A 27,412-nucleotide genomic window follows, 5' to 3' on the forward strand; every position below is an offset into this window, starting at 1 on the left:
TGTAGTTCATTGACTGTTCAATGTAAACATATTCTTCACACACTCTGATTAAAAACAGTGTGTTCCAATGGTTTATGTGTGCTTGGCATGTGTGAGGCCTCTTGCCCAATTCCAAATGGATCCCAATGTACTGGAAGTATTGGATAGGTGTGTAAGCAATATAAAAGTGACTTGAAGGTAGGGACTCAGGATTGATTTAGGATTGGGCTTGAGTCTTCCAGTCGGGGTGTGTCCAATCAGTGGGGCTGTGGGAGACGTGGGTGGAGCTGAGCACTGGTGTGTAGTGATGGAGAGGTCTAGTCATTGAGCTCTGGTGTATAGTGATGGTGATGTCTAGTCATTGAGCTCTGGTGTATAGTGATGGTGATGTCTAGTCATTGAGCTCTGGTGTGTAGTGATGGTGATGTCTAGTCATTGAGCTCTGGTGTGTAGTGATGGTGGTGTCTAGTCATTGAGCTCTGGTGTGTAGTGATGGTGGTGTCTAGTCATTGAGCTCTGGTGTGTAGTGATGGAGATGTCTAGTCATTGAGCTCTGGTGTGTAGTGATGGTGGTGTCTAGTCATTGAGCTCTGGTGTGTAGTGATGGTGGTGTCTAGTCATTGAGCTCTGGTGTGTAGTGATGGTGATGTCTAGTCATTGAGCTCTGGTGTGTAGTGATGGTGGTGTCTAGTCATTGAGCTCTGGTGTATAGTGATGGTGATGTCTAGTCATTGAGCTCTGGTGTGTAGTGATGGTGATGTCTAGTCATTGAGCTCTGGTGTATAGTGATGGTGATGTCTAGTCATTGAGCTCTGGTGTATAGTGATGGTGGTGTCTAGTCATTGAGCTCTGGTGTGTAGTGATGGTGATGTCTAGTCATTGAGCTCTGGTGTGTAGTGATGGTGGTGTCTAGTCATTGAGCTCTGGTGTGTAGTGATGGAGATGTCTAGTCATTGAGCTCTGGTGTGTAGTGATGGTGGTGTCTAGTCATTGAGCTCTGGTGTGTAGTGATGGAGATGTCTAGTCATTGAGCTCTGGTGTGTAGTGATGGTGGTGTCTAGTCATTGAGCTCTGGTGTGTAGTGATGGTGGTGTCTAGTCATTGAGCTCTGGTGTGTAGTGATGGGGATGTCTAGTCATTGAGCTCTGGTGTATAGTGATGGTGGTGTCTAGTCATTGAGCTCTGGTGTGTAGTGATGGTGGTGTCTAGTCATTGAGCTCTGGTGTGTAGTGATGGTGGTGTCTAGTCATTGAGCTCTGGTGTGTAGTGATGGTGGTGTCTAGTCATTGAGCTCTGGTGTATAGTGATGGTGGTGTCTAGTCATTGAGCTCTGGTGTGTAGTGATGGTGGTGTCTAGTCATTGAGCTCTGGTGTGTAGTGATGGTGGTGTCTAGTCATTGAGATCTGGTGTATAGTGATGGAGATGTCTAGTCATTGAGCTCTGGTGTGTAGTGATGGTGGTGTCTAGTCATTGAGCTCTGGTGTGTAGTGATGGTGGTGTCTAGTCATTGAGCTCTGGTGTATAGTGATGGAGAGGTCTAGTCATTGAGCTCTGGTGTGTAGTGATGGTGGTGTCTAGTCATTGAGCTCTGGTGTGTAGTGATGGTGGTGTCTAGTCATTGAGCTCTGGTGTATAGTGATGGAGAGGTCTAGTCATTGAGCTCTGGTGTGTAGTGATGGTGATGTCTAGTCATTGAGCTCTGGTGTGTAGTGATGGTGGTGTCTAGTCATTGAGCTCTGGTGTGTAGTGATGGTGGTGTCTAGTCATTGAGCTCTGGTGTGTAGTGATGGTGGTGTCTAGTCATTGAGCTCTGGTGTGTAGTGATGGTGGTGTCTAGTCATTGAGCTCTGGTGTGTAGTGATGGTGGTGTCTAGTCATTGAGCTCTGGTGTATAGTGATGGTGGTGTCTAGTCATTGAGCTCTGGTGTGTAGTGATGGTGGTGTCTAGTCATTGAGCTCTGGTGTGTAGTGATGGTGGTGTCTAGTCATTGAGCTCTGGTGTGTAGTGATGGTGGTGTCTAGTCATTGAGCTCTGGTGTGTAGTGATGGTGGTGTCTAGTCATTGAGCTCTGGTGTGTAGTGATGGTGGTGTCTAGTCATTGAGCTCTGGTGTATAGTGATGGTGGTGTCTAGTCATTGAGCTCTGGTGTGTAGTGATGGTGGTGTCTAGTCATTGAGCTCTGGTGTGTAGTGATGGTGGTGTCTAGTCATTGAGCTCTGGTGTGTAGTGATGGTGGTGTCTAGTCATTGAGCTCTGGTGTGTAGTCCCGTGTAGCTCAGTTGGTAGAGCATGGCACTTGCAATTCCAAACACACGTCTGTAGAAGCTAAAGGTGTTCATTGAGGAGGGTCGTTGTTGCAGAAGCCTCTCCTAGAAATTAACTACGACCGGACCATGTCACATAGCCATTGTAGACGACTGGGAAGCACACTGTAGTCTGCTTACAGCAGCCATCTTTAGAGGGGACCAGGGGATCTGTAGTTCTCTGTGTGCCGTGTTGGGCATGTGTCCTTTCCTTGTCCTTGCCTTGGCGTGTTGTCTAACTACCCCCCCACCCCCAATCCCCCCTCCCCAGGTCTGTCTCCTCCCTCCTACTCCTTCCCACCCATCCCTTCCATCATGCCGGCTGAGGCTGCCGGCCTCTTCCCTCCCATTGGGCAGGTGCTGCTGAGTCCCCGCCCCCTAGGACCTGGACACGCCTACTACCCAGCTAGCACTCAGCTCTACATGAACTACACTGCATACTATCCCAGGTAAGGACATACACAAGGGTAGTTAATGATGTCAGTGCCCCAGATAAGAACTGTTAACCCCATTAACCATCCAGTCATATACTGTAAGTGGCTTGGGGGCTGGGAGGGAGGGGACATACACAAGGGTAGTTAATGACTGAACAGTAGTGTGGTATCAGAAGGAAGAGCAAACAGCACTAAGACCACAATGACCTTTCTCTCCTCCCCCCTCCTCCTCCCCTCCCCCTCAGCATTGAAGTTCATTTGGATGTGATATCCCTGACGGAAAAACCACATGGAGTTCACATGTGAACACGTGATGTTTTCCAAAAGCACGTTTTCATGTGATCTTATATGAAGTTAATGTGACAACATGTAAAGCAATATGTGACAACATGTAAAGCAATATGTGATAACATGAAACTACAAGTGAAAACACATGAAGTGTTACAAAAAACACATTTTCACTTGATATTCCATGATTTTCCTCTCTTCTCCCTCTCTCTCTCCTCTCTTCTCCCTCTCTCTCTCTCTCTTCTCCCTCTCTCTCTCTCTCCTCTCTTATCCCTCTCTCTCTCTCTTCTCCCTCTCTCTCTCTCTCCTCTCTTCTCCCTCTCTCTCTCTCTCTTCTCCCTCTCTCTCTCTCTCCTCTCTTCTCCCTCTTTCTCTCCTCTCTTCTCCCTCTCTCTCTCTCTCCTCTCTTCTCCCTCTCTCTCTCTCCTCTCTTCTCCCTCTCTCTCTCTCTCCTCTCTTCTCCCTCTCTCTCTCCTCTCTTCTCCCTCTCTCTCTCTCTCCTCTCTTCTCCCTCTCTCTCTCTCTCCTCTCTTCTCCCTCTTTCTCTCTCCTCTCTTCTCTCTCTCTCTCTCCTCTCTTCTCCCTCTCTCTCTCTCTCCTCTCTTCTCCCTCTCTCTCTCCTCTCTTCTCCCTCTCTCCTCTCTTCTCATTCTCTTCTCCCTCTCTCTCTCTCTCCTCTCTTCTCCCTCTCTCTCTCTCTCCTCTCTTCTCCCTCTCTCTCTCTCTCCTCTCTTCTCATTCGCTTCTCTCTCTCTCCTCTCTTCTCTCTCTCTCCTCTCGTCTCACTCTCTTCTCCCTCTCTCTCTCCTCTCTTCTCCCTCTCTCCTCTCTTCTCATTATCTTCTCACTCTCTCTCTCCTCTCTCTTCTCCCTCTCTCTCTCTCTCCTCTCTTCTCATTCTCTTCTCTCTCTCTCCTCTCTTCTCATTCTCTTCTCACTCTCTCTCTCCTCTCTTCTCCCTCTCTCTCTCTCTCTCCTCTCGTCTCACTCTCTTCTCCCTCTCTCTCCTCTCTTCTCACTCTCTTCTCCCTCTCTCTCTCTCCTCTCTTCTCACTCTCTCTCTCCTCTCTTTGCACTCTCTTCTCCCTCTCTCTCTCTCCTCTCTTCTCCCTCTCTCTCTCCTCGCACTCTCTTCTCCCTCTCCTCTCTTCTCACTCTCTTCTCCCTCTCTCTCCTCTCTTCTCCCTCTCTCTCTCCGCACTCTCTTCTCCCTCTCTCTCCTCACCATCTCTCTCCTCTCCTCCTCTCTCTCCCCTCTTCTCACTCTCTCTCTCCTCTCTTCTCACCCTCTCTCTCTCCTCCCCTCTCTTCTCCCCCTCCCTCTCTCCAGTCCCCCAGGTTCTCCCAACACTATAGGTTACTACCCCTCCCCCACCCCTCTGCCCTCCCCTGGGGGAGTGGTCCGTATGCATGGCCTTGCCTATAAAGAACTGCTCAACACCATTCAGGGATACCAGGTAAACAGTGTGTGTGTGTGTGTGTGTGTGTGTGTGTGTGTGTGTGTGTGTGTGTGTGTGTGTGTGTGTGTGTGTGTGTGTGTGTGTGTGTGTGTGTGTGTGTGTGTGTGTGTGTGTGTGTGTGTGTGTGTGTGTGTGTGTGTGTGTGTGTGTGTGTGTACTTGGATGTGTTTAACTATATTTGTGGGGAAGTTAAGTCCCCACATGAATAGTAAACAAACATGTTGTTAGTCACCACAAGGTGAAACGCTATTTCTAGGAGGTTTATGGTTAAGGTTGGAATTAGTGTTAGGGTTAGAATTAGGTTTAGGGGCTAGGGTTAGTTTTAGGGTTAGGGGTTAGGTTTTGGCGTTAAGGTTAGGATAGGATAGGTTTAGGGGTTAGGGTTAGTTTTAGGGTTAGGGGTTAGGTTTTGGCGTTAAGGTTAGGATAGGATAGGTTTAGGGGTTAGGAAAAATAGGATTGTGAATGAGACTGAATTGTGTGTCCCCACACGGTTAGAAATACAAGACTGTGTGTACGTTCATGTGTGTTAGAGAAAGTGTGTGTGTGTGCAATGTGACCGGTATAGTATGTGTTGCCGTGTCCTCTCATGTCTCACGGTCGATCCAAAGCAAGTATTCAAATCTGCTAATGGAGGAGTGTACTATACTGTCAGGTAGCCACTGTGTTTGCCTGGAGGCTATCAAACAAGTTAGTCAGGTCTACCCTCCCTGTTCTGTTCCCTCCCTGTTCTGGTCCCTCCCTGACAAACACCCACAGGCATTCTGTTGGGTGGATCTCCACTGCCTGCATGGACTTGATTTACAAGAGGCTGCTCCTCACTGATACACTAGGAAATAGCCAGTGAGTTCAGCCTGTGCTAATGAACACTAGTTTGGAAGTTGAGGTGATACTATATACTGTAGATAAATCAGCAGTAATCATCTTGTAAAGGCTGACTCTTCTGAACACACAGCCCAGCCCAGTCTGTCTCTGTCTCAGTCCCCTGTGTCTCTGTCCCCCTCAACACTATAGTACGCTACTGAGGATGGCCTTGTGCACGCTCATGCTAACATGCACGATCACGATCCCTCCCGGACCCTGCTCACGCAGCCCAAAGAGTGGGTGTGTTTTTAAGGGGTGTGTCCTAGGCAGGCGGAAGGTAAGGATTGGCTGACAGGGTCATGGGGCGTGTTTCTCCTTTCCTTCGTCTCCGGGACGACGTGGTTGTGGGTGTGGTTTGAGATTCCGGGTTACTAGGGGGTCACGGGGTAGAGTCTAGCTAGGGGGGATTGCAATGCACCAAACCACACTGTAAAAAAAGATGTTTCCACCAGAGAAGGTTGTGTTGATCGGGACACAGAGTAGATGTTCCCCCCTCAAACACTGGTCCAGGATCAGATGTCTTCTACCCCCTGATGGTTTACATTTGGATTGTGTGTGTGTGTGGGAGGGGGGGGGGGGGGGGGGGGGTAACCTGATCCTAGATCTGTGGCAACCAGCTGCAATAGGATTGTGAGTTTGTTAAACAACATATCTGTTTAGAAAAATCACAATCCTATTCCAGCTGATTTCCTTCTTGTCATCTATATTTTTACAGTGCAGATCAGATTACCCCACAAACCCAAGGATCAGATTATCCCACACATCAAATCCTAACTTCAGATCTAGGATCAGATTACCCCACAAACCCAATACTAACCTCTAGGATCAGAATACACCACACACCCAATCCTATCCTCAGATCTAGGATCAGATGTTTATTTAATTTAACTAGGTAAGTCAGTTAAGAACAAATTCTTATTTACAATGATGGCCAGGGAACAGTGGGTTAACCACCTTGGGACAGAACAACAGATTTTTACCTTGTCAGCTCGGGGATTCGACCTAGCAACCATTTTGGTTACTGGCCCAACGCTCTAATCACATTCTCTGGTGGAACCTAGAACCGTACCTGTTCTATATGGTCAATTTCTACCTGGTGCTGTCTGACTCAGCCCTTCCAAGGTGTGTTCCCGTTTCCTCCCTGGGGCGCTGTAGTGTGCTAGATAGTGTTCTCACTGCTGTACTAGTGTCAGGTGGGGAGGTGGTGGACTAGGTGATGGAATCCTCTGGTGCTGGGGCAAGGAAACCTTCAAACCACATAGACTCCTTTCCTTGTACTGACGTTTTCTCTTTTTTCACTTCCTCTCTTTATCTTCCTCGCCCTCTCTCCCTGCCTCTCTCCCTCTCTCTATCTTCCTCGCCCTCTCTCCCTGCCTCTCTCCCTGCCTCTATCTTCCTCACCCTCTCTCCCTGCCTCTCTCCCTCTCTCTGTAGAGTCCTATGGAGGCATTGCCTGTACTGAGCAGTATGATTGGTCAGTCCAGCAGCGGTGATGCTCTGATGCCCTTCCCCCCTCTCCTGACCAAGCAGGGAGGGCACTACCTGGACCTAAACATGCTGTAGAAGGCTCAAAGATCCACACACTGACACTCACTACCCACACACTATACCAGGGGTGTCAAACTCATTTTACCCCAAGGGCCACATTGGGGTTTCACCCAGATCTGGAGGGCCACAGTGAAAAGTGGTTATATTTCCTTTTTTTTTTATATAAGACATGGCTCTCTATATTAAACTGTGCCGAAAGTTTGACACTCCTTCACCACAATATCACACACATGCACGCACCCCCCCCCCCCCCCCCCAAGGACATGTGGGGGAATGTCCTGGCCTCCAGCTCTGATGTGTGTTCCCTGTCTTGAGTTTTGTGGTATATACAGTGTATATGCTTGAGAGCAGAAATGTATTTTATATCAGAGCTTTGCCTCAGCCAAACAGCAGCTCTGTCTTATATTGCACATAGTATTTTAAAAAAGCTTTCTAGAGAGATGTTATAAGATGTTACAACCACTTCAGGAGACGTCTGTTAGAAGTAGAGCTGCGTTTAGTACTAATTATTCATCTGAACCTTCATGACTTGCATGCATTTGTGTATGTGTGTAAGTGCTTGTGAATGTGTGTGTGTGTGTGTGTATAAGTGTGTGGATGTGTGCGTAAGTGCGTGAGGGAGAGAGAGGATGTGCATAGTGCACTACTCTCTCTAGATACTATATGTATATATTTTATTTTATACTGTCTGTCTAAAAACATATTACATTTTATTTCTTTATACTTTCTATAATTTTACAATCCAATACTAGAACGTTGTATTAGGAAGCCTCCTGCATGAAGAAGTTAGTAGTGCTAGCTACACTCAGATGTTTACATGTTATGGAAAATATAAAGCACTGCTAACCAATCAGATTACTATACAGATTATACTGTATATCAACAGCATAGTGTCTGACATAAAAGTTACATGTCAAATGCTGAATCACTCCCACACCCCTCCCATCTAACCTGTTTATGTTTGCCTAGTTCCACTCCACCCTTGCCTTTTGTATGTGATGCCAAGCTGAGCCCAGAGCCAGGAGATTACTATTCCTGTTGCCGGTGGTGTAAAGTACTTAAGTAAAAATACTTTAAAATACTACTTAAGTAGTTTTTGGGGGGTATCTGTACTTTACTTTACTATTTATATTTTTGACAACTTTTACTTTTACTCCACTACGTTCCTAAATAAAAGTATGTACTTTTTACTCCATACCTTTTCCCTGACACCCAAAAGTACATTACATTTGGAATGCTCAGGCAGGACAGTAATATGGTCAATTCACACACCTATCAATATAAGGCGTTGTAATCCCTACTGCCTCTGATCTGGCAGACTCACGAAAATAAAATAATGTGTTTGTTAATGAATCTACTTTTTTACGACAGTTGAGTAGTTTTTCCACCACTGTACTTAAGGACATTTAAAAGCAGATACTTTTAGACTTTTACTAGTCATTTTCTATTAAGTCATCTTCACTTTTACTCAAGTATGACAATTGAGTACTTTTTCCACCACTTCCTATTGCCTTACCCAGCTCGGTCCCAACTCACTGTGATGGAGATTTACCACTGTGCTCTCTGATTCCTTACTGTAATGTCACTGTGCCTGCATCTCAACAGTCTACTTCACTGACATAAAAGGAATTGTTCTCATCTATCATGAGTTTTCAGATCAGTGCAGACTGAGGGGAGGCAAGGAGAGGACCGCGCTTCAGACTATTGAAACTCAACCAGTGTGTTTTACTCCCATGAAGGCCAGATTAGACAGTAGAGCTATAAATGACCCATAATGATGTAATACATTGATGTTTACTGTGACTGTGGGTCCCTGGCTGTCCAGGGAACTCTCCTGTGACCACACTGACACTCTAATAAATAGAACATGTGAAACAAGCCTGTCTGGGAAACTCATTGTTTACTAATCAAACGCACTGTCTGCGAATTCATTATTCATTACAATAATCAAGTGACCAAATTGGAGTGAAGAGCATATGATGAGTGGGTCTGTGATTGCTGCGTTCACACACTCCCACACCTCTCTCGTACTACTAAGGTGAGGCCGCTGTTGACAGAATGTGGCTGGAGGAGGAAGACTGAGAACTCTCTGCCACGGTGTACTGACTCAGTACCTCACACACCTTTTCTCACACTATAACAGTACTATTGTCATCCTGAAACAGAGATAATTTTAGCAGTAAAAAATGGAGGGAGAGAGGGAGGGTAGAGGAAGAAAGAAAACAAGAAGCACTAGGACCCCGAGGGCAGAACTAGCATTGTATAACACTACGACCCCACCCACATTCTCGTTCACTCCACAACACTCTACCTGATCCTGTTAATGCACCGGTTTCTCTTGATTCACCTGATACACGCACACACAGTAACGCACTTCCCGAGCAGAGACCAGACAGAGAGTAGAATATTTGTTAAAGTTAACATGTTGTCTTTATTAAGGTTAAACACAGGGGTATAGAACATAGACAAGAACAGCAATAAGGAACTGCACAGAAACATGGCAGAGCTGTAACCTGAGCTCTGACCCAAACTCTCCAGTTAGTTCCATGTAACCACAGGCCTAGGATCAGATTAGTTCTAAGATTAACCATAAGGAGGATGTAAAAAGCCTTATCCAGGTAGTGGTTATGGGCAACTACAACTGATCCAAGCTGCAGTCTGTTTGGGTCTGTCTCCATCTACAGGACAAGACCGGGACTGCAGCTTTTCACCTGGGGACAGTTACCAGCATGTAGCAGTTTCATCAGAGCAGATCAACTTGACAATACAATAAGTCATGACTAATTGTTTGTGTCATCATTTAAACAGTTAGGGCTTTGATTGTGTAGCAGCAGTAACCTTACAGGGTGTGTTATTACAGGGTGTATAGTGTGGGAGCATGTTATTACAGGGTGTGTAGTGTGGGAGCGTGTTATTACAGGGTGTGTAGTGTGGGAGCGTGTTATTACAGGGTGTATAGTGTGGGAGCGTGTTATTACAGGGTGTATAGTGTGGGAGCGTGTTATTACAGGGTGTATAGTGTGGGAGCGTGTTATTACAGGGTGTATAGTGTGGGAGCGTGTTATTACAGGGTGTATAGTGTGGGAGCATGTTATTACAGGGTGTGTAGTGTGGGAGCGTGTTATTACAGGGTGTATAGTGTGGGAGCATGTTATTACAGGGCGTGTAGTGTGGGAGCATGTTATTACAGGGTGTGTAGTGTGGGAGCATGTTGTTACAGGGCGTGTAGTGTGGGAGCATGTTTTTACGGGGTGTGTAGTGTGGGAGCATGTTGTTACAGGGTGTGTAGTGTGGGAGCATGTTATTGCAGGGTGTGTTATTACAGGGTGTGTAGTGTGGGAGCATGTTATTGCAGGGCGTGTAGTGTGGGAGCATGTTATTACAGGGCGTGTAGTGTGGGAGCATGTTATTACAGGGCGTGTAGTGTGGGAGCATGTTATTACAGGGTGTGTAGTGTGGGAGCATGTTATTACAGGGTGTGTAGTGTGGGAGCACGTTATTACAGGGCGTGTAGTGTGGGAGCACGTGTGGGAGCATGTTATTACAGGGCGTGTAGTGTGGGAGCATGTTATTACAGGGTGTGTAGTGTGGGAGCACGTTATTACAGGGCGTGTAGTGTGGGAGCATGTTATTACAGGGCGTGTAGTGTGGGAGCATGTTGTTACAGGGCGTGTAGTGTGGGAGCATGTTTTTACGGGGTGTGTAGTGTGGGAGCATGTTGTTACAGGGTGTGTAGTGTGGGAGCATGTTATTGCAGGGTGTGTTATTACAGGGCGTGTAGTGTGGGAGCATGTTATTACAGGGCGTGTAGTGTGGGAGCATGTTATTACAGGGTGTGTAGTGTGGGAGCATGTTATTACAGGGTGTGTAGTGTGGGAGCACGTTATTACAGGGCGTGTAGTGTGGGAGCACGTGTGGGAGCATGTTATTACAGGGCGTGTAGTGTGGGAGCATGTTATTACAGGGTGTGTAGTGTGGGAGCACGTTATTACAGGGCGTGTAGTGTGGGAGCATGTTATTACAGGGCGTGTAGTGTGGGAGCATGTTATTACAGGGCGTGTAGTGTGGGAGCATGTTATTACAGGGTGTGTAGTGTGGGAGCATGTTATTACAGGGTGTGTAGTGTGGGAGCACGTTATTACAGGGCGTGTAGTGTGGGAGCACGTGTGGGAGCATGTTATTACAGGGCGTGTAGTGTGGGAGCATGTTATTACAGGGTGTGTAGTGTGGGAGCACGTTATTACAGGGCGTGTAGTGTGGGAGCATGTTATTACAGGGCGTGTAGTGTGGGAGCATGTTATTACAGGGCGTGTAGTGTGGGAGCATGCTATTACAGGGCGTGTAGTGTGGGAGCATGTTATTACAGGGTGTGTAGTGTGGGAGCACGTTATTACAGGGCGTGTAGTGTGGGAGCATGTTATTACAGGGTGTGTAGTGTGGGAGCATGTTATTACAGGGTGTGTAGTGTGGGAGCATGTTATTACAGGGTGTGTAGTGTGGGAGCATGTTATTACAGGGTGTGTAGTGTGGGAGCATGTTATTACAGGGCGTGTAGTGTGGGAGCGTGTTATTACAGGGTGTGTAGTGGGGGAGCGTGTTATTACAGGGCGTGTAGTGTGGGAGCGTGTTATTACAGGGTGTGTAGTGTGGGAGCATGTTATTACAGGGTGTGTAGTGTGGGAGCGTGTTATTACAGGGTGTGTAGTGTGGGAGCGTGTTATTACAGGGTGTGTAGTGTGGGAGCATGTTATTACAGGGCGTGTAGTGTGGGAGCATGTTATTACAGGGCGTGTAGTGTGGGAGCATGTTATTACAGGGTGTGTAGTGGGGGAGCATGTTATTACAGGGCGTTTAGTGTGGGAGCATGTTATTACAGGGTGTGTAGTGGGGGAGCATGTTATTACAGGGTGTGTAGTGTGGGAGCATGTTATTACAGGGTGTGTAGTGTGGGAGCATGTTATTACAGGGTGTGTAGTGTGGGAGCATGTTATTACAGGGTGTGTAGTGTGGGAGCATGTTATTACAGGGTGTGTAGTGTGGGAGCACGTGTGGGAGCATGTTATTACAGGGCGTGTAGTGTGGGAGCATGTTATTGCAGGGCGTGTAGTGTGGGAGCATGTTATTACAGAGTGTGTAGTGTGGGAGCATGTTATTACAGGGTGTGTAGTGTGGGAGCATGTTATTACAGGGTGTGTAGTGGGGGAGCATGTTATTACAGGGCGTGTAGTGTGGGAGCATGTTATTACAGGGTGTGTAGTGGGGGAGCATGTTATTACAGGGTGTGTAGTGTGGGAGCATGTTATTACAGGGTGTGTAGTGTGGGAGCATGTTATTACAGGGTGTGTAGTGTGGGAGCATGTTATTACAGGGTGTGTAGTGTGGGAGCATGTTATTACAGGGTGTGTAGTGTGGGAGCATGTTATTACAGGGTGTGTAGTGGGGGAGCATGTTATTACAGGGTGTGTAGTGTGGGAGCATGTTATTACAGGGTGTGTAGTGTGGGAGCATGTTATTACAGGGTGTGTAGTGGGGGAGCATGTTATTACAGGGTGTGTAGTGTGGGTAGACATAAAACATGTTCCTTTTAAAATAACAGTTAAGCAAATTCTTTTGTATGCAAATCTACAAAGGTTGACTGCATTATGTACAGTAAATGCTGACTGCTGAGTGCAGCCAGTGGACGTGGGACTCCTGAAGGTCGTCTCACACCAGGTCCATGAGGCATTCATGATGTCACAGGGGTCACGGACTCAGAGCTCCGTCATCAGGAGAGCCCTGAGAATCTTCTCTCTGCCCAACCTCATCTCCTCCTCGCTAAACACAGACACACACACAGACAGGGACACACACACACAGATCATCATGAGGAATGTTACATGACTGGGATTTGTGTGTTGTGTGTCTGTAACCTGAGTGCGTGTGTAACCTGAATGTGTGTTACCTGTTGGTGTGAGAGGAGAGGCAGGGTACCAGGGGAGGGATGGAGGTGTGGTAGAAGGAAGGGGAGAGGTAGGGAGAGTGAGAACGCTCACAGCATGGACTCCTCAGCTCCAGTATCGGCATGTCCATCTGCAACACACACAAAACAGTTTAGTCCACAATCCACTATTATTTTCCTTAGAAATGACAAGGCTCTGATCCAAATGGACGAATGCTCTGCTATGAAAAGTGTGTGTTGCTGAGTGCTCTGGGGTATGATAACCTGTGTGTTTGTTTCCTGAGGGTATATGGAGGGTTGTGTCTGGTTGTCCAGTGAGTTGTTAGAGCCACACTTCCCAGTGCTCCGGGAAGAGATCGCTGCAAGTGCCTCTGGGAGATTATCCTCGTCCTCATGGTTACTGAGGACCAATTACAGGACAGTGTTCAGCCACAGCATTCTAAATGTAAAACATGAGTAGTGAATAACTAACATCATGGGTTTTTGTGTAGTGGCTAGGTTATGACAGTACTTTTGAGTACAGGACACAGCTGTGAGCATCGTATAGAATCCCAGAGCAGGTTGTGAATACCCTGCCATACTTACAAGCTGAACTGCCTGACCAGTCTTTTCCTGCGGTTGGTGTTAGGGTTAGACTTGGCGGGTCTGTCTGTGGTTGAGTTGTGGTCGGGGCGGAGGGAGGTTTTCTCTGTGGTCAGACTGGAAGTGGCAGAGTCTCGAGAGTCCTGACTGGAGCTCTGATACCTGAGATACACACATACCATTATCATCCACCATCAAACACACACACACTGGGAGGAGTATTGTATCACTGCTAGTACTGGCCTGTCATTGATCTCCAGACTACAGGTCTTCCCTCTGGGCGTCAGCGGAGCATCCTTCATCAAGAGAGGAAGAAGAGGACAGGACAGGAGGATGACAGAGGAGAAGAGGAGGATGGGAGAAGAGGAGAGGACAGGAAGATGACAGAAGAGGAGAGGACAAGAGGATGAGAGAGGATGTTAGCTTTTACACGGCTACTGTAAGCACACACTCACTAGGGGTTAGTCCTCATTCTATAGACAGCCTCCATCACTAGGGGTCAGTACTCACTCTATAGACTGGCTCCGTCACTAGGGGTCAGTACTAACTGTAAATACAGCCTCCATCACTCACTAGGGGTCAGTACTCACTCTATAGACAGCATCCGTCACTCACTAGGGGTCAGAACTCACTTTATAGACAGCCTCCATCACAAGGGGTCAGTACTCACTCTACAGACAGCCTCCATCACTAAGGGTCAGTACTAACTGTAGATACAGCCTCCATCACTCACTAGGTGTCAGTACTCACTCCATAGACAGCCTATATTACTCACTAGGGGTCAGAACTCACTCTATAGACAGCCTCCGTCACTAGGGGTCAGAACTCACTCTATAGACAGCCTCCCTCACTAGGGTCAGTACTGTCTATAGAGTTAGTACTGACCCTCAGTGATGGAGGCTAACTCTATAGACAGCCTCCATCACTAGGGGTCAGTACTCACTCTATAGACCGGCTCCATCACTAGGGGTCAGAACTCACTAAAGATCATCACTGAGGGTCAGTACTGAGGCTAACTCTATAGACAGCCTCCATCACTAGGGGTCAGAACTCACTATATTTTATTTATTTTTATTTATTTTTTTTTATTTTACCTTTATTTAACCAGGCAAGTCAGTTAAGAACAAATTCTTATTTTCAATGACGGCCTGGGAACAGTGGGTTAACTGCCTGTTCAGGGGCAGAACGACAGATTTGTACCTTGTCAGCTCGGGGGTTTGAACTCACAACCTTCCGGTTACTAGTCCAACGCTCTAACCACTAGGCTACCCTGCCGCCCAATATATAATATATAGACAGCCTCCATCACTCACTAGGGGTCAGTCCTCACTCTGTAAACAGCCTCTGTCACTAGGGGTCAGAACTCACTATATAGACAGTCTCCGTCACTCACTAGGGGTCAGTACTCACTCTATAGACAGCCTCTGTTACTCAATAGGGGTCAGTACTCACTCTATAGACAGCCTCCATAACTAGGGGTCAGTACTCACTCTATAGACAGCCTCCATCACTAAGGGTCAGTACTAACTGTAAAGATAGCCTCCATCACTCACTAGGGGTCAGTACCCACTCTATAGACAGCCTCCGTCACTAGGGGTCAGTACTCACTCTACAGACAGCCTCCATCACTAAGGGTCAGTACTAACTGTAAATACAGCCTCCATCACTCACTAGGTGTCAGTACTCACTCCATAGACAGCCTTTGTTACTCACTAGGGGTCAGTACTCACTCTATAGACAGCCTCCATCACTAGGGGTCAGAACTCACTCTATAGACAGCCTCCATCACTAGGGGTCAGAACTCACTCTATAGACAGCCTCTGTTACTCACTAGGGGTCAGAACTCACTCTATAGACAGCCTCTGTTACTCACTAGGGGTCAGTACTCACTTTATAGACAACCTTCTGTCACTAGGGGTCAGTCCTCACTCTATAGACAGCCTCCGTCACTCACTAGGGCTCAGTACTCACTTTATAGACAGCCTCCATCACTAGGTGTCAGTACTCATTCTATAGACAGCCTCCATCACTAGGGGTCAGTACTCACTCTATAGACAGCCTCCATCACTCACTAGGGGTCAGTACTCACTCTATAGACAGCATCCTCCATCACGAGGGGAAGTCCTCACTCTATAGACAGCCTCCATCACTAGGTGTCAGTACTCATTCTATAGACAGCCTCCATCAATACAGGTCCGTCCTCACTCTATAGACAACCTCCATCACTAGGGGTAAGTGCTCACTCTATAGACAGCCTCCATCACTCACTAGGGGTCAGTACTCACTCTATAGACAGCATCCTCCATCACGAGGGGAAGTCCTCACTCTATAGACAGCCTCCGTCACTCATTGGCTGTCAGTACTCACTTTATAGACAGCCTCCGTCAATCACTAGGGGTCAGTACTCACTCTAGACAGCCTCCATCACAAGGGGTCAGTACTCACTCTATAGACAGCCTCTATCACTAGGGGTCAGAATTCACTCTATAGACAGCATCTGTCACTCACTAGGGGTCAGAACTCACTCTATAGACAGCCTCCATCACTAGGGGTCAGTACTCATTCTATAGACAGCCTCCATCAATCACTAGGGGTCAGAACTTACTCTATAGACAGCCTCCGTCACTAGGGGTCAGTACTCACTCTATAGACAGCCTCCATCTGTGCTTTGTAGATGTTACACTTGAGATGGTCTGGAGAGCTGCGGGGAGAGGAGGGCTGGAGAGACTTCTCAGACAACTGCTTCTCCTCTGCCTAAGAGATGAGAGAGAGGTGGAGTCTAAATGTGTAATAAAATAACTGCTTAAATATGTCTGACCTGGTGTGTAACCGTACCTTGTTGTCCATGTTGACATGTAGTGTAGGCCAGGGAGAGGTGTTGCTGTCTGTCTCCAGGGGGTTGAGCAGACAGAGCTCCAACTCATCTACAGGACAGGGAGGGGCTCTGTGTTCTAAACACACACACAGTGTTAACATATAACCTGGCTGCCGTGGCGTCTGTAACCTGGCTGCCATGGCGTCTGTAACCTGGCTGCCGTGGCGTCTGTAACCTGGCTGCCATGGCGTCATTAACCTGGCTGCCGTGGCGTCATTAACCTGGCTGCCGTGGCGTCATTAACCTGGCTGCCGTGGTGTCATTAACCTGGCTGCCGTGGTGTCTGTAACCTGGCTGCCGTGGCGTCTGTAACCTGGCTGCCGTGGCGTCTGTAACCTGGCTGCCGTGGCGTCTGTAACCTGGCTGCCGTGGCGTCTGTAACCTGGCTGCCGTGGTGTCATTAACCTGGCTGCCGTGATGTCATTAACCTGGCTGCCGTGATGTCATTAACCTGGCTGCCGTGATGTCATTAACCTGGCTGCCGTGGCGTCATTAACCTGGCTGCCGTGGCGTCATTAACCTGGCTGCCGTGGCGTCATTAACCTGGCTGCCGTGACGTCATTAACCTGGCTGCCGTGGCGTCTGTAACCTGGCTGCCGTGGCGTCATTAACCTGGCTGCCGTGGTGTCATTAACCTGGCTGCCGTGGTGTCATTAACCTGGCTGCCGTGGCGTCATTAACCTGGCTGCCGTGGCGTCATTAACCTGGCTGCCGTGGCGTCTGTAACCTGGCTGCCGTGGCGTCATTAACCTGGCTGCCGTGGTGTCATTAACCTGGCTGCCGTGGTGTCATTAACCTGGCTGCCGTGGCGTCATTAACCTGGCTGCCGTGGCGTCTGTAACCTGGCTGCCGTGGCGTCTGTAACTTGGCTGCAGTGGTGTCATTAACCTGGCTGCAGTGGTGTCTGTAACCTGGCTGCCGTGGTGTGTATAACCTGGCTGCCGTGGTGTCTGTAACCTGGCTGCCTGTGGTGTCTGTAACCTGGCTGCCGTGGTGTGTATAACCTGGTGTCTGTAACCTGGCTGCCGTGGTGTCTGTAACCTGGCTGCCGTGGTGTGTATAACCTGGCTGCCTGTGGTGTCTATAACCTGGCTGCCGTGGTGTCTGTAACCTGGCTGCCGTGGTGTGTATAACCTGGTGTCTGTAACCTGGCTGCCGTGGTGTCTGTAACCTGGCTGCCGTGGTGTGTATAACCTGGCTGCCTGTGGTGTCTATAACCTGGCTGCCGTGGTGTGTATAACCTGGCTGCCGTGGTGTGTATAACCTGGCTGCCTGTGGTGTGTATAACCTGGCTGCCGTGGTGTCTGTAACCTGGCTGCCGTGGTGTGTGTAACCTGGCTGCCTGTGGTGTCTATAACCTGGCTGCCTGTGGTGTCTATAACCTGTCTGCCTGTGGTGTCTATAACCTGTCTGCCTGTGGTGTCTATAACCTGTCTGCCTGTGGTGTCTATAACCTGTCTGCCGTGGTGTCTATAACCTGGCTGCCTGTGGTGTGTATAACCTGGCTGCCGTGGTGTGTATAACCTGGCTGCCGTGGTGTGTATAACCTGGCTGCCTGTGGTGTCTATAACCTGGCTGCCCTGGTGTCTATAACCTGGCTGCCGTGGTGTGTAGAACTTGGTTGCCTGTGGCATCTATAACCTGGTGTCTATAACCTGGCTGCCGTGGTGTGTAGAACTTGGTTGCCTGTGGCGTCTATAACCTGGTGTCTATAACCTGGCTGCCGTGGTGTGTATAACCCGGCTGCCTGTGGTGTCTATAACCTGGCTGCCCTGGTGTGTAGAACTTGGTTGCCTGTGGCGTCTATAACCTGGTGTCTATAACCTGGCTGCCTGTGGTGTGTATAACCTAGTGTCTATAACCTGGCTGCCTGTGGTGTGTATAACCTGGTGTCTATAACCTGGCTGCCTGTGGTGTGTATAACCTGGCTGCCTGTGGTGTGTATAGCCTAGTGTCTATAACCTGGCTGCCTGTGGTGTGTATAACCTGGTGTCTATAACCTGGCTGCCTGTGGTGTGTATACCCATGGGTGTATACTCACTGTTCTTGCTGTGTGTGTGACAGTAAGTCTCCTGGCTGTTGTCGTAGTGTGTGTGTCTGCGGTGGCGATGGTGTATGCTTCCAGAGTACGGCGTCTCGTTCTCCTCAACACTGAACTGCTGCTCCCCTCCCAGGACAGGACCACGCCGAGGGAAACTGGGGACAGCACATCACACTCAAACACAGTCCAGAAACCCAGAACAGCACCCTGTTCCACCTTCTTTACCACACAGTAACACCAATTTTTAAAACCTCTCTTTGGTACACAGGCTGCTGAGGGGTTTGATAACATTCTATGAGCCCGTCTTCCCCAATTAAGGTACAATCAGCCACCTGTGCTTTGGTAGCCTGTGTGTGGTCTTGTGTGTGTGTGTATAGCACATCATTTTAACAGTCATTCAGTGTGTGTGTGTGTGTACATTATTCAACTTCAGTGAAGGACTTTAAGCAGTGCGTTTATTCAACAAGGCTGTAGCAACCAATCTAAGGCTGGTTGTGATAAGTGTAACAATTTTAAGGCAACAGGAAGGAATGTTGAGCATGGAGAGGATGTAAACACAATCAGCATTAACACAGGTAAACAAGGCCATCAGAGCCATTCTATTGATCTATGGGGGGGTTGATTAAGCTGAGTCAGAACCCCTCACACACAACATTCATGCCTCTGAAGAATAAAGGCAGATATGCAGCAATAGACGCAAGACTTCCATGACATGCTATTGTAATGTATATATTGTAATGTATATATTGTAATGTATATATTGTAATGTATATATTGTAATGTATATATTGCTGATACAGATTTAACAAAAACATTTTCCTTCATCGTTTAGCTGAGATTTCCAATGTAGCTATATTCCCCTACAGATGTAATGTACAACCATGTGATCCCTAGTTAAAGCAGTTTATGATGACACAGACTACTTCACACACACACTCAAATGATTGGCATCTTACATTCAAACAGTGAATCCTGAGCTAGGATAACTTCTTTAAACAAATTATTTGGCTTGCTCTAAAAGGATTTGGCTAAAAGCAAATCTACCTGCTAACTGGGCAGAAAAATAATGTCTCGGTATGACTGTTTTGTAAAGCATAAACGGAATTTCAATCTTACCCAGTCACATTTGAGGACTTTGTAACATTCAGCCACTAAAGTATCAACAACAATTGCATGAACTAACTGAACATCATGGTCCAATCCACTAGGAGACAGATCTCTCTATGGTGTCTGTGTTTAAAGTCTCTCTCTTTCTGTTCGAAGTCTCTGTCTCCACAGCATGGTGGTGGTGGTGGTGGTGATCTGATGGAGAAGACACATGGTAGACAAGGCTGGTGTGTAATGATGGTGATGAGGAGGATGGCGAGGTATTTTGGTCCATGAGTCCACAACCAGAGTGTTTCTCTGTCTCTCTCAGTCTTCTGTATTCCAGTTGTCTCGTATGCATATGCGTGTGTGTTAGAGTTTAGATTTAGAGGTGGGTTTGGGACAGGGTCCTGGGACAAGGTCCTCGGTCAGCTGTAGAGGTTAGGGTGGAGGGGTCAGAGTGCAGTCATGACCTTGTCTCTGTACACCACACTGATGGATCCTGGGAAAGACCCGCTGGACCTCTCTGGTACTGACCGATGACTGGGCTCTTGACTCACTGCTACTGCAGCAGGCGCTCTGGACATGGGAAATGACACACACGGTACGCATACACAGACACGGTAAGCATACACAGACACGGTAAGCATACACAGACACGGTAAGCATACACACACGGTAAGCATACACACACGGTAAGCATACACACACGGTAAGCATACACAGACACGGTAAGCACACACACACGCACACACACAGCCTGTCTAAATGATGCAACACATGAATGATGTAACAGTGATATGACGTGAAAGAGACATTCAAAAAGAAAAAGATAGCGGAGATACCCGACAGAGAAAGAGAGCACCTCTGAAATGAGACAACTCTGGGGGCTAGGGGGACTCACTATACACCATTAAGAAGACAACTGTCTTACCTATGTCTGTCTGTCTCACCTGTGCGGGGATGTGTGTCCTGAGTGTTGTAGGTAGATGGGGGGTGTGAGGGCTGGGTGCCAAGGCTCATGGGCTATAGGGATGTTACGCTGGTACTGAACAGAGATAGATGGAGAAAAAGACAGAGAAAATAATATTCAGTTGAATATTGCAGGTGCATTGCCATGGTAAGTCACAAAGGTATCCACTGACGTTTTCTTCTTTAACCTTCATATCCATGAGGAACCATTGTGTGTGTGTGTGTGTGTGTGTGTGTCTTACTGGGTGTAGACTAGGTTCGGGGCTGGTGTGGGCGCTGAAAAATAACAATATAATTGCTCAATAAGATCACATTTACATACAGGTCATTAATCGAAACATATGTAATTTCCATACATTGTTATAAAATGTACATCTTGCTCATTACCATAGTGCTCTTTAACATGAATAGAGGCGTAACATTCAACTCCTCCAGAAAGGACTCACACCACTGGACTTTCTCCACTTGTGTTACAGCCGGTATTAGAAAATGGATTAAATATGCTCACCGGCCTACATAAAACATCTCATAATGTCCAAGTGGAATTATGCTTTCAGAAATGTTTACAAATTAATTACAAATCAAGAGCTGAAATGTCTTGAGTCAATAGTATTCAACCCCTTAGTTTTGGCAAGCCAAAATAAATTCAGAAGTAAAAATGTGCTTAACATGTAAAATAAGTTGCATGGACTCACTGTGTGATAATAATATATATTTTACCTCATCTCTGTAGCCCACACATACAGATGATTGTAAGGTTCCTCAGTCGAGCAGTGAATTTCAAACAGATTCAACCACAAAGACCAGGGAGGTTTTACAATGCCTCGCAAGGAAGGGCACCTATTGGTATTTAAAAAAAGAAAAAAGCCCACATGGAATATCCCCTTGAGCATGGTGAAGTTATTAATTACACGTTGGATGGTGTACCAATACACCCAGTCACTACAAAGATACAGGCGTCATTCCTAACTCAGCTGCCAGAGAGGAAGGAAACTGCTCAGGAATTTCCCCATGAGGCCAATGGTGACTTTAAAACTGTTAAGAGTTTAATGGCTGTGATAGGAGAGAACTGAGGATGGAAAAACATTGTAGTTACTCCACAATACAAACCTAATTGACGGCATAAAAAGAAGGATGCCTGTACAGAATACAAATATTCCTCCTGTTTGCAACAAGGCACTAAAGTAATACTGCAATGTGGCAAAGCAATTCACTTTTTGTCCTGATTACAAAGTGTTGTGTTGCATATTTGATTTGCCCCAAACATATCACCAAATACCACTCTGTATTTTCAAGGATAGTGGTGGCTGCATCATGTTATGGGTATGCTTGTAATTGTTAAGGACTAGGGAGTTTTCAGGAAAAATAAGAAAACTTAATGGAGCTAAGCACAGGAAAAATCCTAAAGGAAAACCTGGTTCAGTCTGCTTTCCACCAAACACTGGGAGATGAATTCACCTTTCAGCAGGACAATAACCTAAAACACAAGGCCAAATCTATACTGGAGTTGCTTACCAAGACAGTGAATGTTCCTGAGTGGCCGAGTTATAGTTTTTACTTAAATCTGCATGAAAATCTATGGCAAGACCTGAAAGTGAAAATGGTTGTCTAGCAATGATCAACAACCAATTTGACAGAGCTTGAAGAATTTAGAAAAAAATACTAATAGGCAAATGTTGCACAATCCAGGTGTGGAAAGTCTTAGAGACTCATCCAGAAAGACTCACAGCTGTAATCGCTGCCAAAGGTGATTATAACATGTATTGACTCAGGTGGTTGAATACTTATCTAATCAAGATACATTGGTGTTTAATTTTTTACAAATGTCAGCATTTTTCTTCCACCTTGACATTAGTGTATTTTGTGTAAGATCGTTGACAGGAAGTTACAATTAAATCCATTTAATCTCACTTTGTAACAACAAAATGTAGAAAAAGGTCAAGGGGTGTGAATAGTTTCTAAGGGCTCTGTACATGCTTGGTTGTCCTGTGCTCTCAGGGACCCACCTGATATGTGGTGGTTTGGCTGGAGAGAGGGCTGTAGAGAGAGAGAAAGCCAGGTTACATCAGGTCAGTGAATCAAGCACAGGAGAATTGACATGGGAAACTGCCTGTATGGGTGTTTTACTGTATGGGGGAACTGGGAGCTGTAGGGTATATGCTATAGTGTGTACTGGGGAGAATATACCAACCCTTGCCACCCAGTGAGTGAGTGCGAGACGGGTATCTCTTGCTGGGTCGCCTCTCAAACGTACTGGCCCTCCTCAGCCTCCCTCCGTGGGTCGCCTGGTACTCAGTCTTTCCACTGAGAAGGAGAGAGAGAACACTTTAAAGGGATACTTCAGGATTTTGGCAGTGAGTCAGATTAACTCATTGATACCATTTTTATGTCCCTGCTGGGAGCTGTAGGGATGTAAAGCTGTAGGGTATAGGCTATAGTGTACTGGGGAGAATATACCAACCCAGTTTAAAGGAATTTGCTAACTAGAGTTAGCGTAATTGCTAACTGGCATTAGCACAATGACTGGAAGTCTATGGTAACTACTAGCATGCTAGTAGATATAGACTTCCAATCATGCGCTAATGCTAGTTAGCATTAGCTCATGAAACTGCTGATAACTTCCTTAACACTGGATGCAGATACATAAAAATGGTATCGTTGAGTCAATCTGACTCTGAGGAAGTAGATAAAGTGCCTCATTGCCAAAACCCCCAAGATTCCCTTTAACGACGATGAACAGTAGCTGGCATCTCTGTATTTGGCATGTCAGGATGTACAGAACATTTACATGACTCAACATACTGCGTCCCTGTATGTTGGTGATAGATGCCTGGAATATATCTGAAGAGGTCGTTTCAGTTTGACATGTAAACAAACGGCATTTCCCTGTAACCATAGCTTCCATCATGTAACCATAGAGACAAAACTTGCATCTCAGATGGCGCACTAGTCCTCAGTTAGTGCACTACTTTTGACCAGAAGCCTACCTATTCTCAGAGTGCATCCAACATGGCACTCTATTCACTATATAGTGCACCCTAGAACTCTGGTCAAAAGTGGTGCACTATATAGGGAATAGGGTGCTATTTTGGGCACAACCTCTGTTGTGGAGTTGAGTATTGGTGCGAGCCCCACCCACCTGAACCTGAAACGTGATCCAAGGCGTGTGAAGTCACTGCTGGAGGCCTTCCCAGCTGTGGGCTGGCGCAGCCGGAAGAAGGCGTGGCTCTCCACAGCACATTTCCACAAGTGTTTACACGTCTTCGAACTGTCCAACTGGAACACAAAGGTGTGCTCCTGCTCCCGCCCCTAAACACACAACAGCCAATCACAATCAAACACCACTCTCCAAATATTTAAATGTCAATGAAATGGTCTCTGCTGTCAAGTCAAAAGGTGAAATAGGGGGCGATCACATACAAGTGTGTCGCCTGTAAATCTGTGGTGGTGAGAAATGGAAATGGTTTTCTTTGCATATTTTTTAAATGTATTTTTTATTTAACCTTCATTTAACCAGGTAGGCCAGTTGAGAACACCTTTATTTAACCAGGTAGGCTAGTTGAGAACACCTTTATTTAACCAGGCAGGCTAGTTGAGAACACCTTTATTTAACCAGGTAGGCTAGTTGAGAACACCTTTATTTAACCAGGTAGGCTAGTTGAGAACACCTTTATTTAACCAGGTAGGCTAGTTGAGAACACCTTTATTTAACCAGGTAGGCTAGTTGAGAACACCTTTATTTAACCAGGCAGGCTAGTTGAGAACACCTTTATTTAACCAGGTAGGCTAGTTGAGAACACCTTTATTTAACCAGGTAGGCTAGTTGAGAACACCTTTATTTAACCAGGTAGGCTAGTTGAGAACACCTTTATTTAACCAGGTAGGCTAGTTGAGAACACCTTTATTTAACCAGGTAGGCTAGTTGAGAACACCTTTATTTAACCAGGTAGGCTAGTTGAGAACACCTTTATTTAACCAGGTAGGCTAGTTGAGAACACCTTTATTTAACCAGGTAGGCTAGTTGAGAACCCCTTTATTTAACCAGGTAGGCTAGTTGAGAACACCTTTATTTAACCAGGTAGGCTAGTTGAGAACACCTTTATTTAACCAGGCAGGCTAGTTGAGAACACCTTTATTTAACCAGGCAGGCTAGTTGAGAACACCTTTATTTAACCAGCTAGGCTAGTTGAGAACACCTTTATTTAACCAGGCAGGCTAGTTGAGAACACCTTTATTTAACCAGGCAGGCTAGTTGAGAACACCTTTATTTAACCAGCTAGGCTAGTTGAGAACACCTTTATTTAACCAGGTAGGCTAGTTGAGAACACCTTTATTTAACCAGGTAGGCTAGTTGAGAACACCTTTATTTAACCAGGTAGGCTAGTTGAGAACACCTTTATTTAACCAGGTAGGCTAGTTGAGAACACCTTTATTTAACCAGGTAGGCTAGTTGAGAACACCTTTATTTAACCAGGCAGGCTAGTTGAGAACACCTTTATTTAACCAGGCAGGCTAGTTGAGAACACCTTTATTTAACCAGCTAGGCTAGTTGAGAACACCTTTATTTAACCAGGTAGGCTAGTTGAGAACACCTTTATTTAACCAGGTAGGCTAGTTGAGAACACCTTTATTTAACCAGGTAGGCTAGTTGAGAACACCTTTATTTAACCAGGCAGGCTAGTTGAGAACACCTTTATTTAACCAGGTAGGCTAGTTGAGAACAACTTCTCATTTACAACTGTGACCTGGCCAAGATAAAGCAAAGCAGTGCGACACAAACAACAACACAGAGTAACACATGGAATGAACAAAACATATAGTCAATAATACAGTAGAAAAAAGAAAACAAAGTCTATATACAGTGAGTGTAAATAAGGTCAATTAAGGGAGTTAAGGCAATAAATAGGCCATGGTGGTGAAGTAATTACAATAAGGTAATTAAACACTGGAATGGTAGATGTGCAAAAGATGGATGTGCAAGTAGAGATACTGGGGTGCAAAAGGAGCAAAATAAATAAATACAGTATGGGGATGAGGTAGATAGATGGGCTGTATACAGATGGGCTATGAACAGGTGCAGTGATCTGTGAGCTGCTCTGACAGCTGGTTCTTACAGCTAGTGAGGGAGATGGGAATCTCCAGCTTCAGTGATTTTTGCAGTTCGTTTCAGTCAGTGGCAGCAGAGAACTGGAAGGAAAGGCAATCTACACACACCGCATGCATATATGAGACACCCTCGGAGAGTGGGGTCATGGGCAGGGGTATTTGTGTATTGCTCACCTGATCATCGTCCTCCGTCACCACTAGGGTGAGTCGACTCTTTTTGAAATCCAGGCGGGTGATCTTGGGCCTGGAACACACACACACACACACACACACACACACAGTTGACATTGCAGACTACGCAGCTGTTTTCAAGAATATATAATTGCGTGTTTTGGAGTGTTCATGTCAAAGTGTGTGTGTGTTTACCAGAAGAAGAGGCCTATCTTGGTGGAGCCCTCAAACACCAGGATGCCAGTGGGAGTCAGACCCAGAGCGTACTCAGCTCCGTCCCTTCCCTGAGGACAACCCAGTCACACATGCTCAGTGCTACTATACAACATCAAACACAGACAACAGCAGCACACACACCAACCTTGACAAAGTGCATGTCCACTCCGTACAGCTCCAGCCATTTACACTTGTTGAGGAAGCTGGTCTCTGCCTGGGATGGATCCGTACCCCTGGGGAAACAAAACCACATGCTCAGTCTCTAACACACATACCCTGCCCTCTGGGTGGAATGTCCTCCATATTTCTTGCAGTAATCCAGTTCAGATGTACACAACAGATTAGGGCCTAGGGGTTTATCTGGCCAATAGAGAGAGAGCGGAACTCAGTAGGGTTTCTCTTTGGTTTCTTGCTTGCACTGGTGTCATGCCAGCTCAGTGAGCCCCAGTGTATGGGTGTGTAATCTAATCTGAGATTGGAGCGATCATACACTAGCAGGGTTAAATACTGCCTGGATTTAATCAAGACGCTCCAGGGATTAATCCCTTGATCCGTCACACAAACAGAGAGAGAGGGTGATTTACATAGGTTTTGATACAGCACTAGAAAACACCCGAGTGATACACTCCTCTACCTGCATGATGTTAAAGAACCAGACATTGTTCATGTGGTTATCACCTGTCCTGTGTTCTTATCCAGACACCTACAGACTGTTCTTATCCAGACACCTACAGACTGTTCAGACACCTACAGACTGTTCTTATCCAGACACCTACAGACTGTTCAGACACCTACAGACTGTTCTTATCCAGACACCTACAGACTGTTCTTATCCAGACACCTACAGACTGTTCTTATCCAGACACCTACAGACTGTTCTTATCCAGACACCTACAGACTGTTCAGACACCTACAGACTGTTCAGACACCTACAGACTGTTCAGACACCTACAGACTGTTCAGACACCTACAGACTGTTCAGACACCTACAGACTGTTCAGACACCTACAGACTGTTCAGACACCTACAGACTGTTCTTATCCAGACACCTACAGACTGTTCAGACACCTACAGACTGTTCTTATCCAGACACCTACAGACTGTTCAGACACCTACAGACTGTTCAGACAGACACCAGAGAGAGGGAGAGAGAGGGTGATTTACATAGGTTTGATACAGCACTAGAAAACACCAGAGTGATACACTCCTCTACCTGCATGATGTTAAAGAACCAGACATTGTTCATGTGGTTATCACCTGTTCTGTGTTCTTATCCAGACACCTACAGACTGTTCTTATCCAGACACCTACAGACTGTTCTTATCCAGACACCTACAGACTGTTCAGACACCTACAGACTGTTCAGACAGACACCAGAGAGAGAGAGAGAGAGGGTGATTTACATAGGTTTGATACAGCACTAGAAAACACCAGAGTGATACACTCCTCTACCTGCATGATGTTAAAGAACCAGACATTGTTCATGTGGTTATCACCTGTCCGGTGTTCTTATCCAGACACCTACAGTCTGTTCAGACACCTACAGA

General features: G+C 46.5%; 2 protein-coding genes and 1 long non-coding RNA gene across 11 annotated transcripts in view; 2 read left to right on the forward strand and 1 right to left on the reverse strand.

The window, feature by feature from the left end:
* LOC110508031 (epithelial splicing regulatory protein 1) overlaps nt 1-8,756 on the forward strand; it is a 27,621-nt gene extending 18,865 nt beyond the window's left edge. For 2 of the 5 annotated variants that reach the window (XM_090222891.1, XM_090222900.1), the window contains exons 12-15: nt 2,556-2,733; nt 4,337-4,463; nt 5,481-5,607; nt 6,765-8,756. In XM_090222891.1, coding sequence (XP_090079017.1) covers nt 2,556-2,733; nt 4,337-4,463; nt 5,481-5,582 — 407 coding nt within the window. In that variant the 3' untranslated portion in view covers nt 5,583-5,607; nt 6,765-8,756. The remainder of the gene's footprint in view (nt 1-2,555; nt 2,734-4,336; nt 4,464-5,480; nt 5,608-6,764) is intronic. The other 3 variants (XM_090222878.1, XM_090222886.1, XM_090222909.1) reach the window with 2 other exon arrangements.
* Nucleotides 1,517-1,767, forward strand: LOC149984424 (uncharacterized). Its single transcript, XR_016492354.1, has 2 exons — nt 1,517-1,589; nt 1,627-1,767. It is a non-coding gene; the product is annotated as an uncharacterized LOC149984424 (long non-coding RNA).
* Nucleotides 8,757-9,291: 535 nt separating the features above from the next.
* Nucleotides 9,292-27,412, reverse strand: part of epb41l4b (erythrocyte membrane protein band 4.1 like 4B) — a 30,307-nt gene continuing 12,186 nt past the window's right edge. For 2 of the 5 annotated variants that reach the window (XM_090222922.1, XM_090222927.1), the window contains exons 9-20: nt 26,011-26,098; nt 25,845-25,933; nt 25,653-25,722; nt 23,512-23,681; nt 22,564-22,676; nt 22,379-22,409; nt 20,615-20,648; nt 20,354-20,448; nt 18,315-18,469; nt 16,234-16,349; nt 16,042-16,152; nt 13,481-13,694 (exon numbers count right to left, since the gene is read on the reverse strand). In XM_090222922.1, coding sequence (XP_090079048.1) covers nt 13,593-13,694; nt 16,042-16,152; nt 16,234-16,349; nt 18,315-18,469; nt 20,354-20,448; nt 20,615-20,648; nt 22,379-22,409; nt 22,564-22,676; nt 23,512-23,681; nt 25,653-25,722; nt 25,845-25,933; nt 26,011-26,098 — 1,174 coding nt within the window. In that variant the 3' untranslated portion in view covers nt 13,481-13,592. Of the gene's footprint in view, nt 12,693-12,819; nt 12,948-13,080; nt 13,217-13,401; nt 13,695-16,041; nt 16,153-16,233; nt 16,350-18,314; nt 18,470-18,755; nt 19,980-20,353; nt 20,449-20,614; nt 20,649-22,378; nt 22,410-22,563; nt 22,677-23,511; nt 23,682-25,652; nt 25,723-25,844; nt 25,934-26,010; nt 26,099-27,412 lie in introns of those variants that run through there. The other 3 variants (XM_090222935.1, XM_090222932.1, XM_036967155.2) reach the window with 2 other exon arrangements.

This window comes from Oncorhynchus mykiss, chromosome 3 (assembly GCF_057628025.1).
Source record: "Oncorhynchus mykiss isolate SJ-2025 chromosome 3, ASM5762802v1, whole genome shotgun sequence".
Lineage (NCBI taxonomy): Eukaryota > Metazoa > Chordata > Actinopteri > Salmoniformes > Salmonidae > Oncorhynchus > Oncorhynchus mykiss.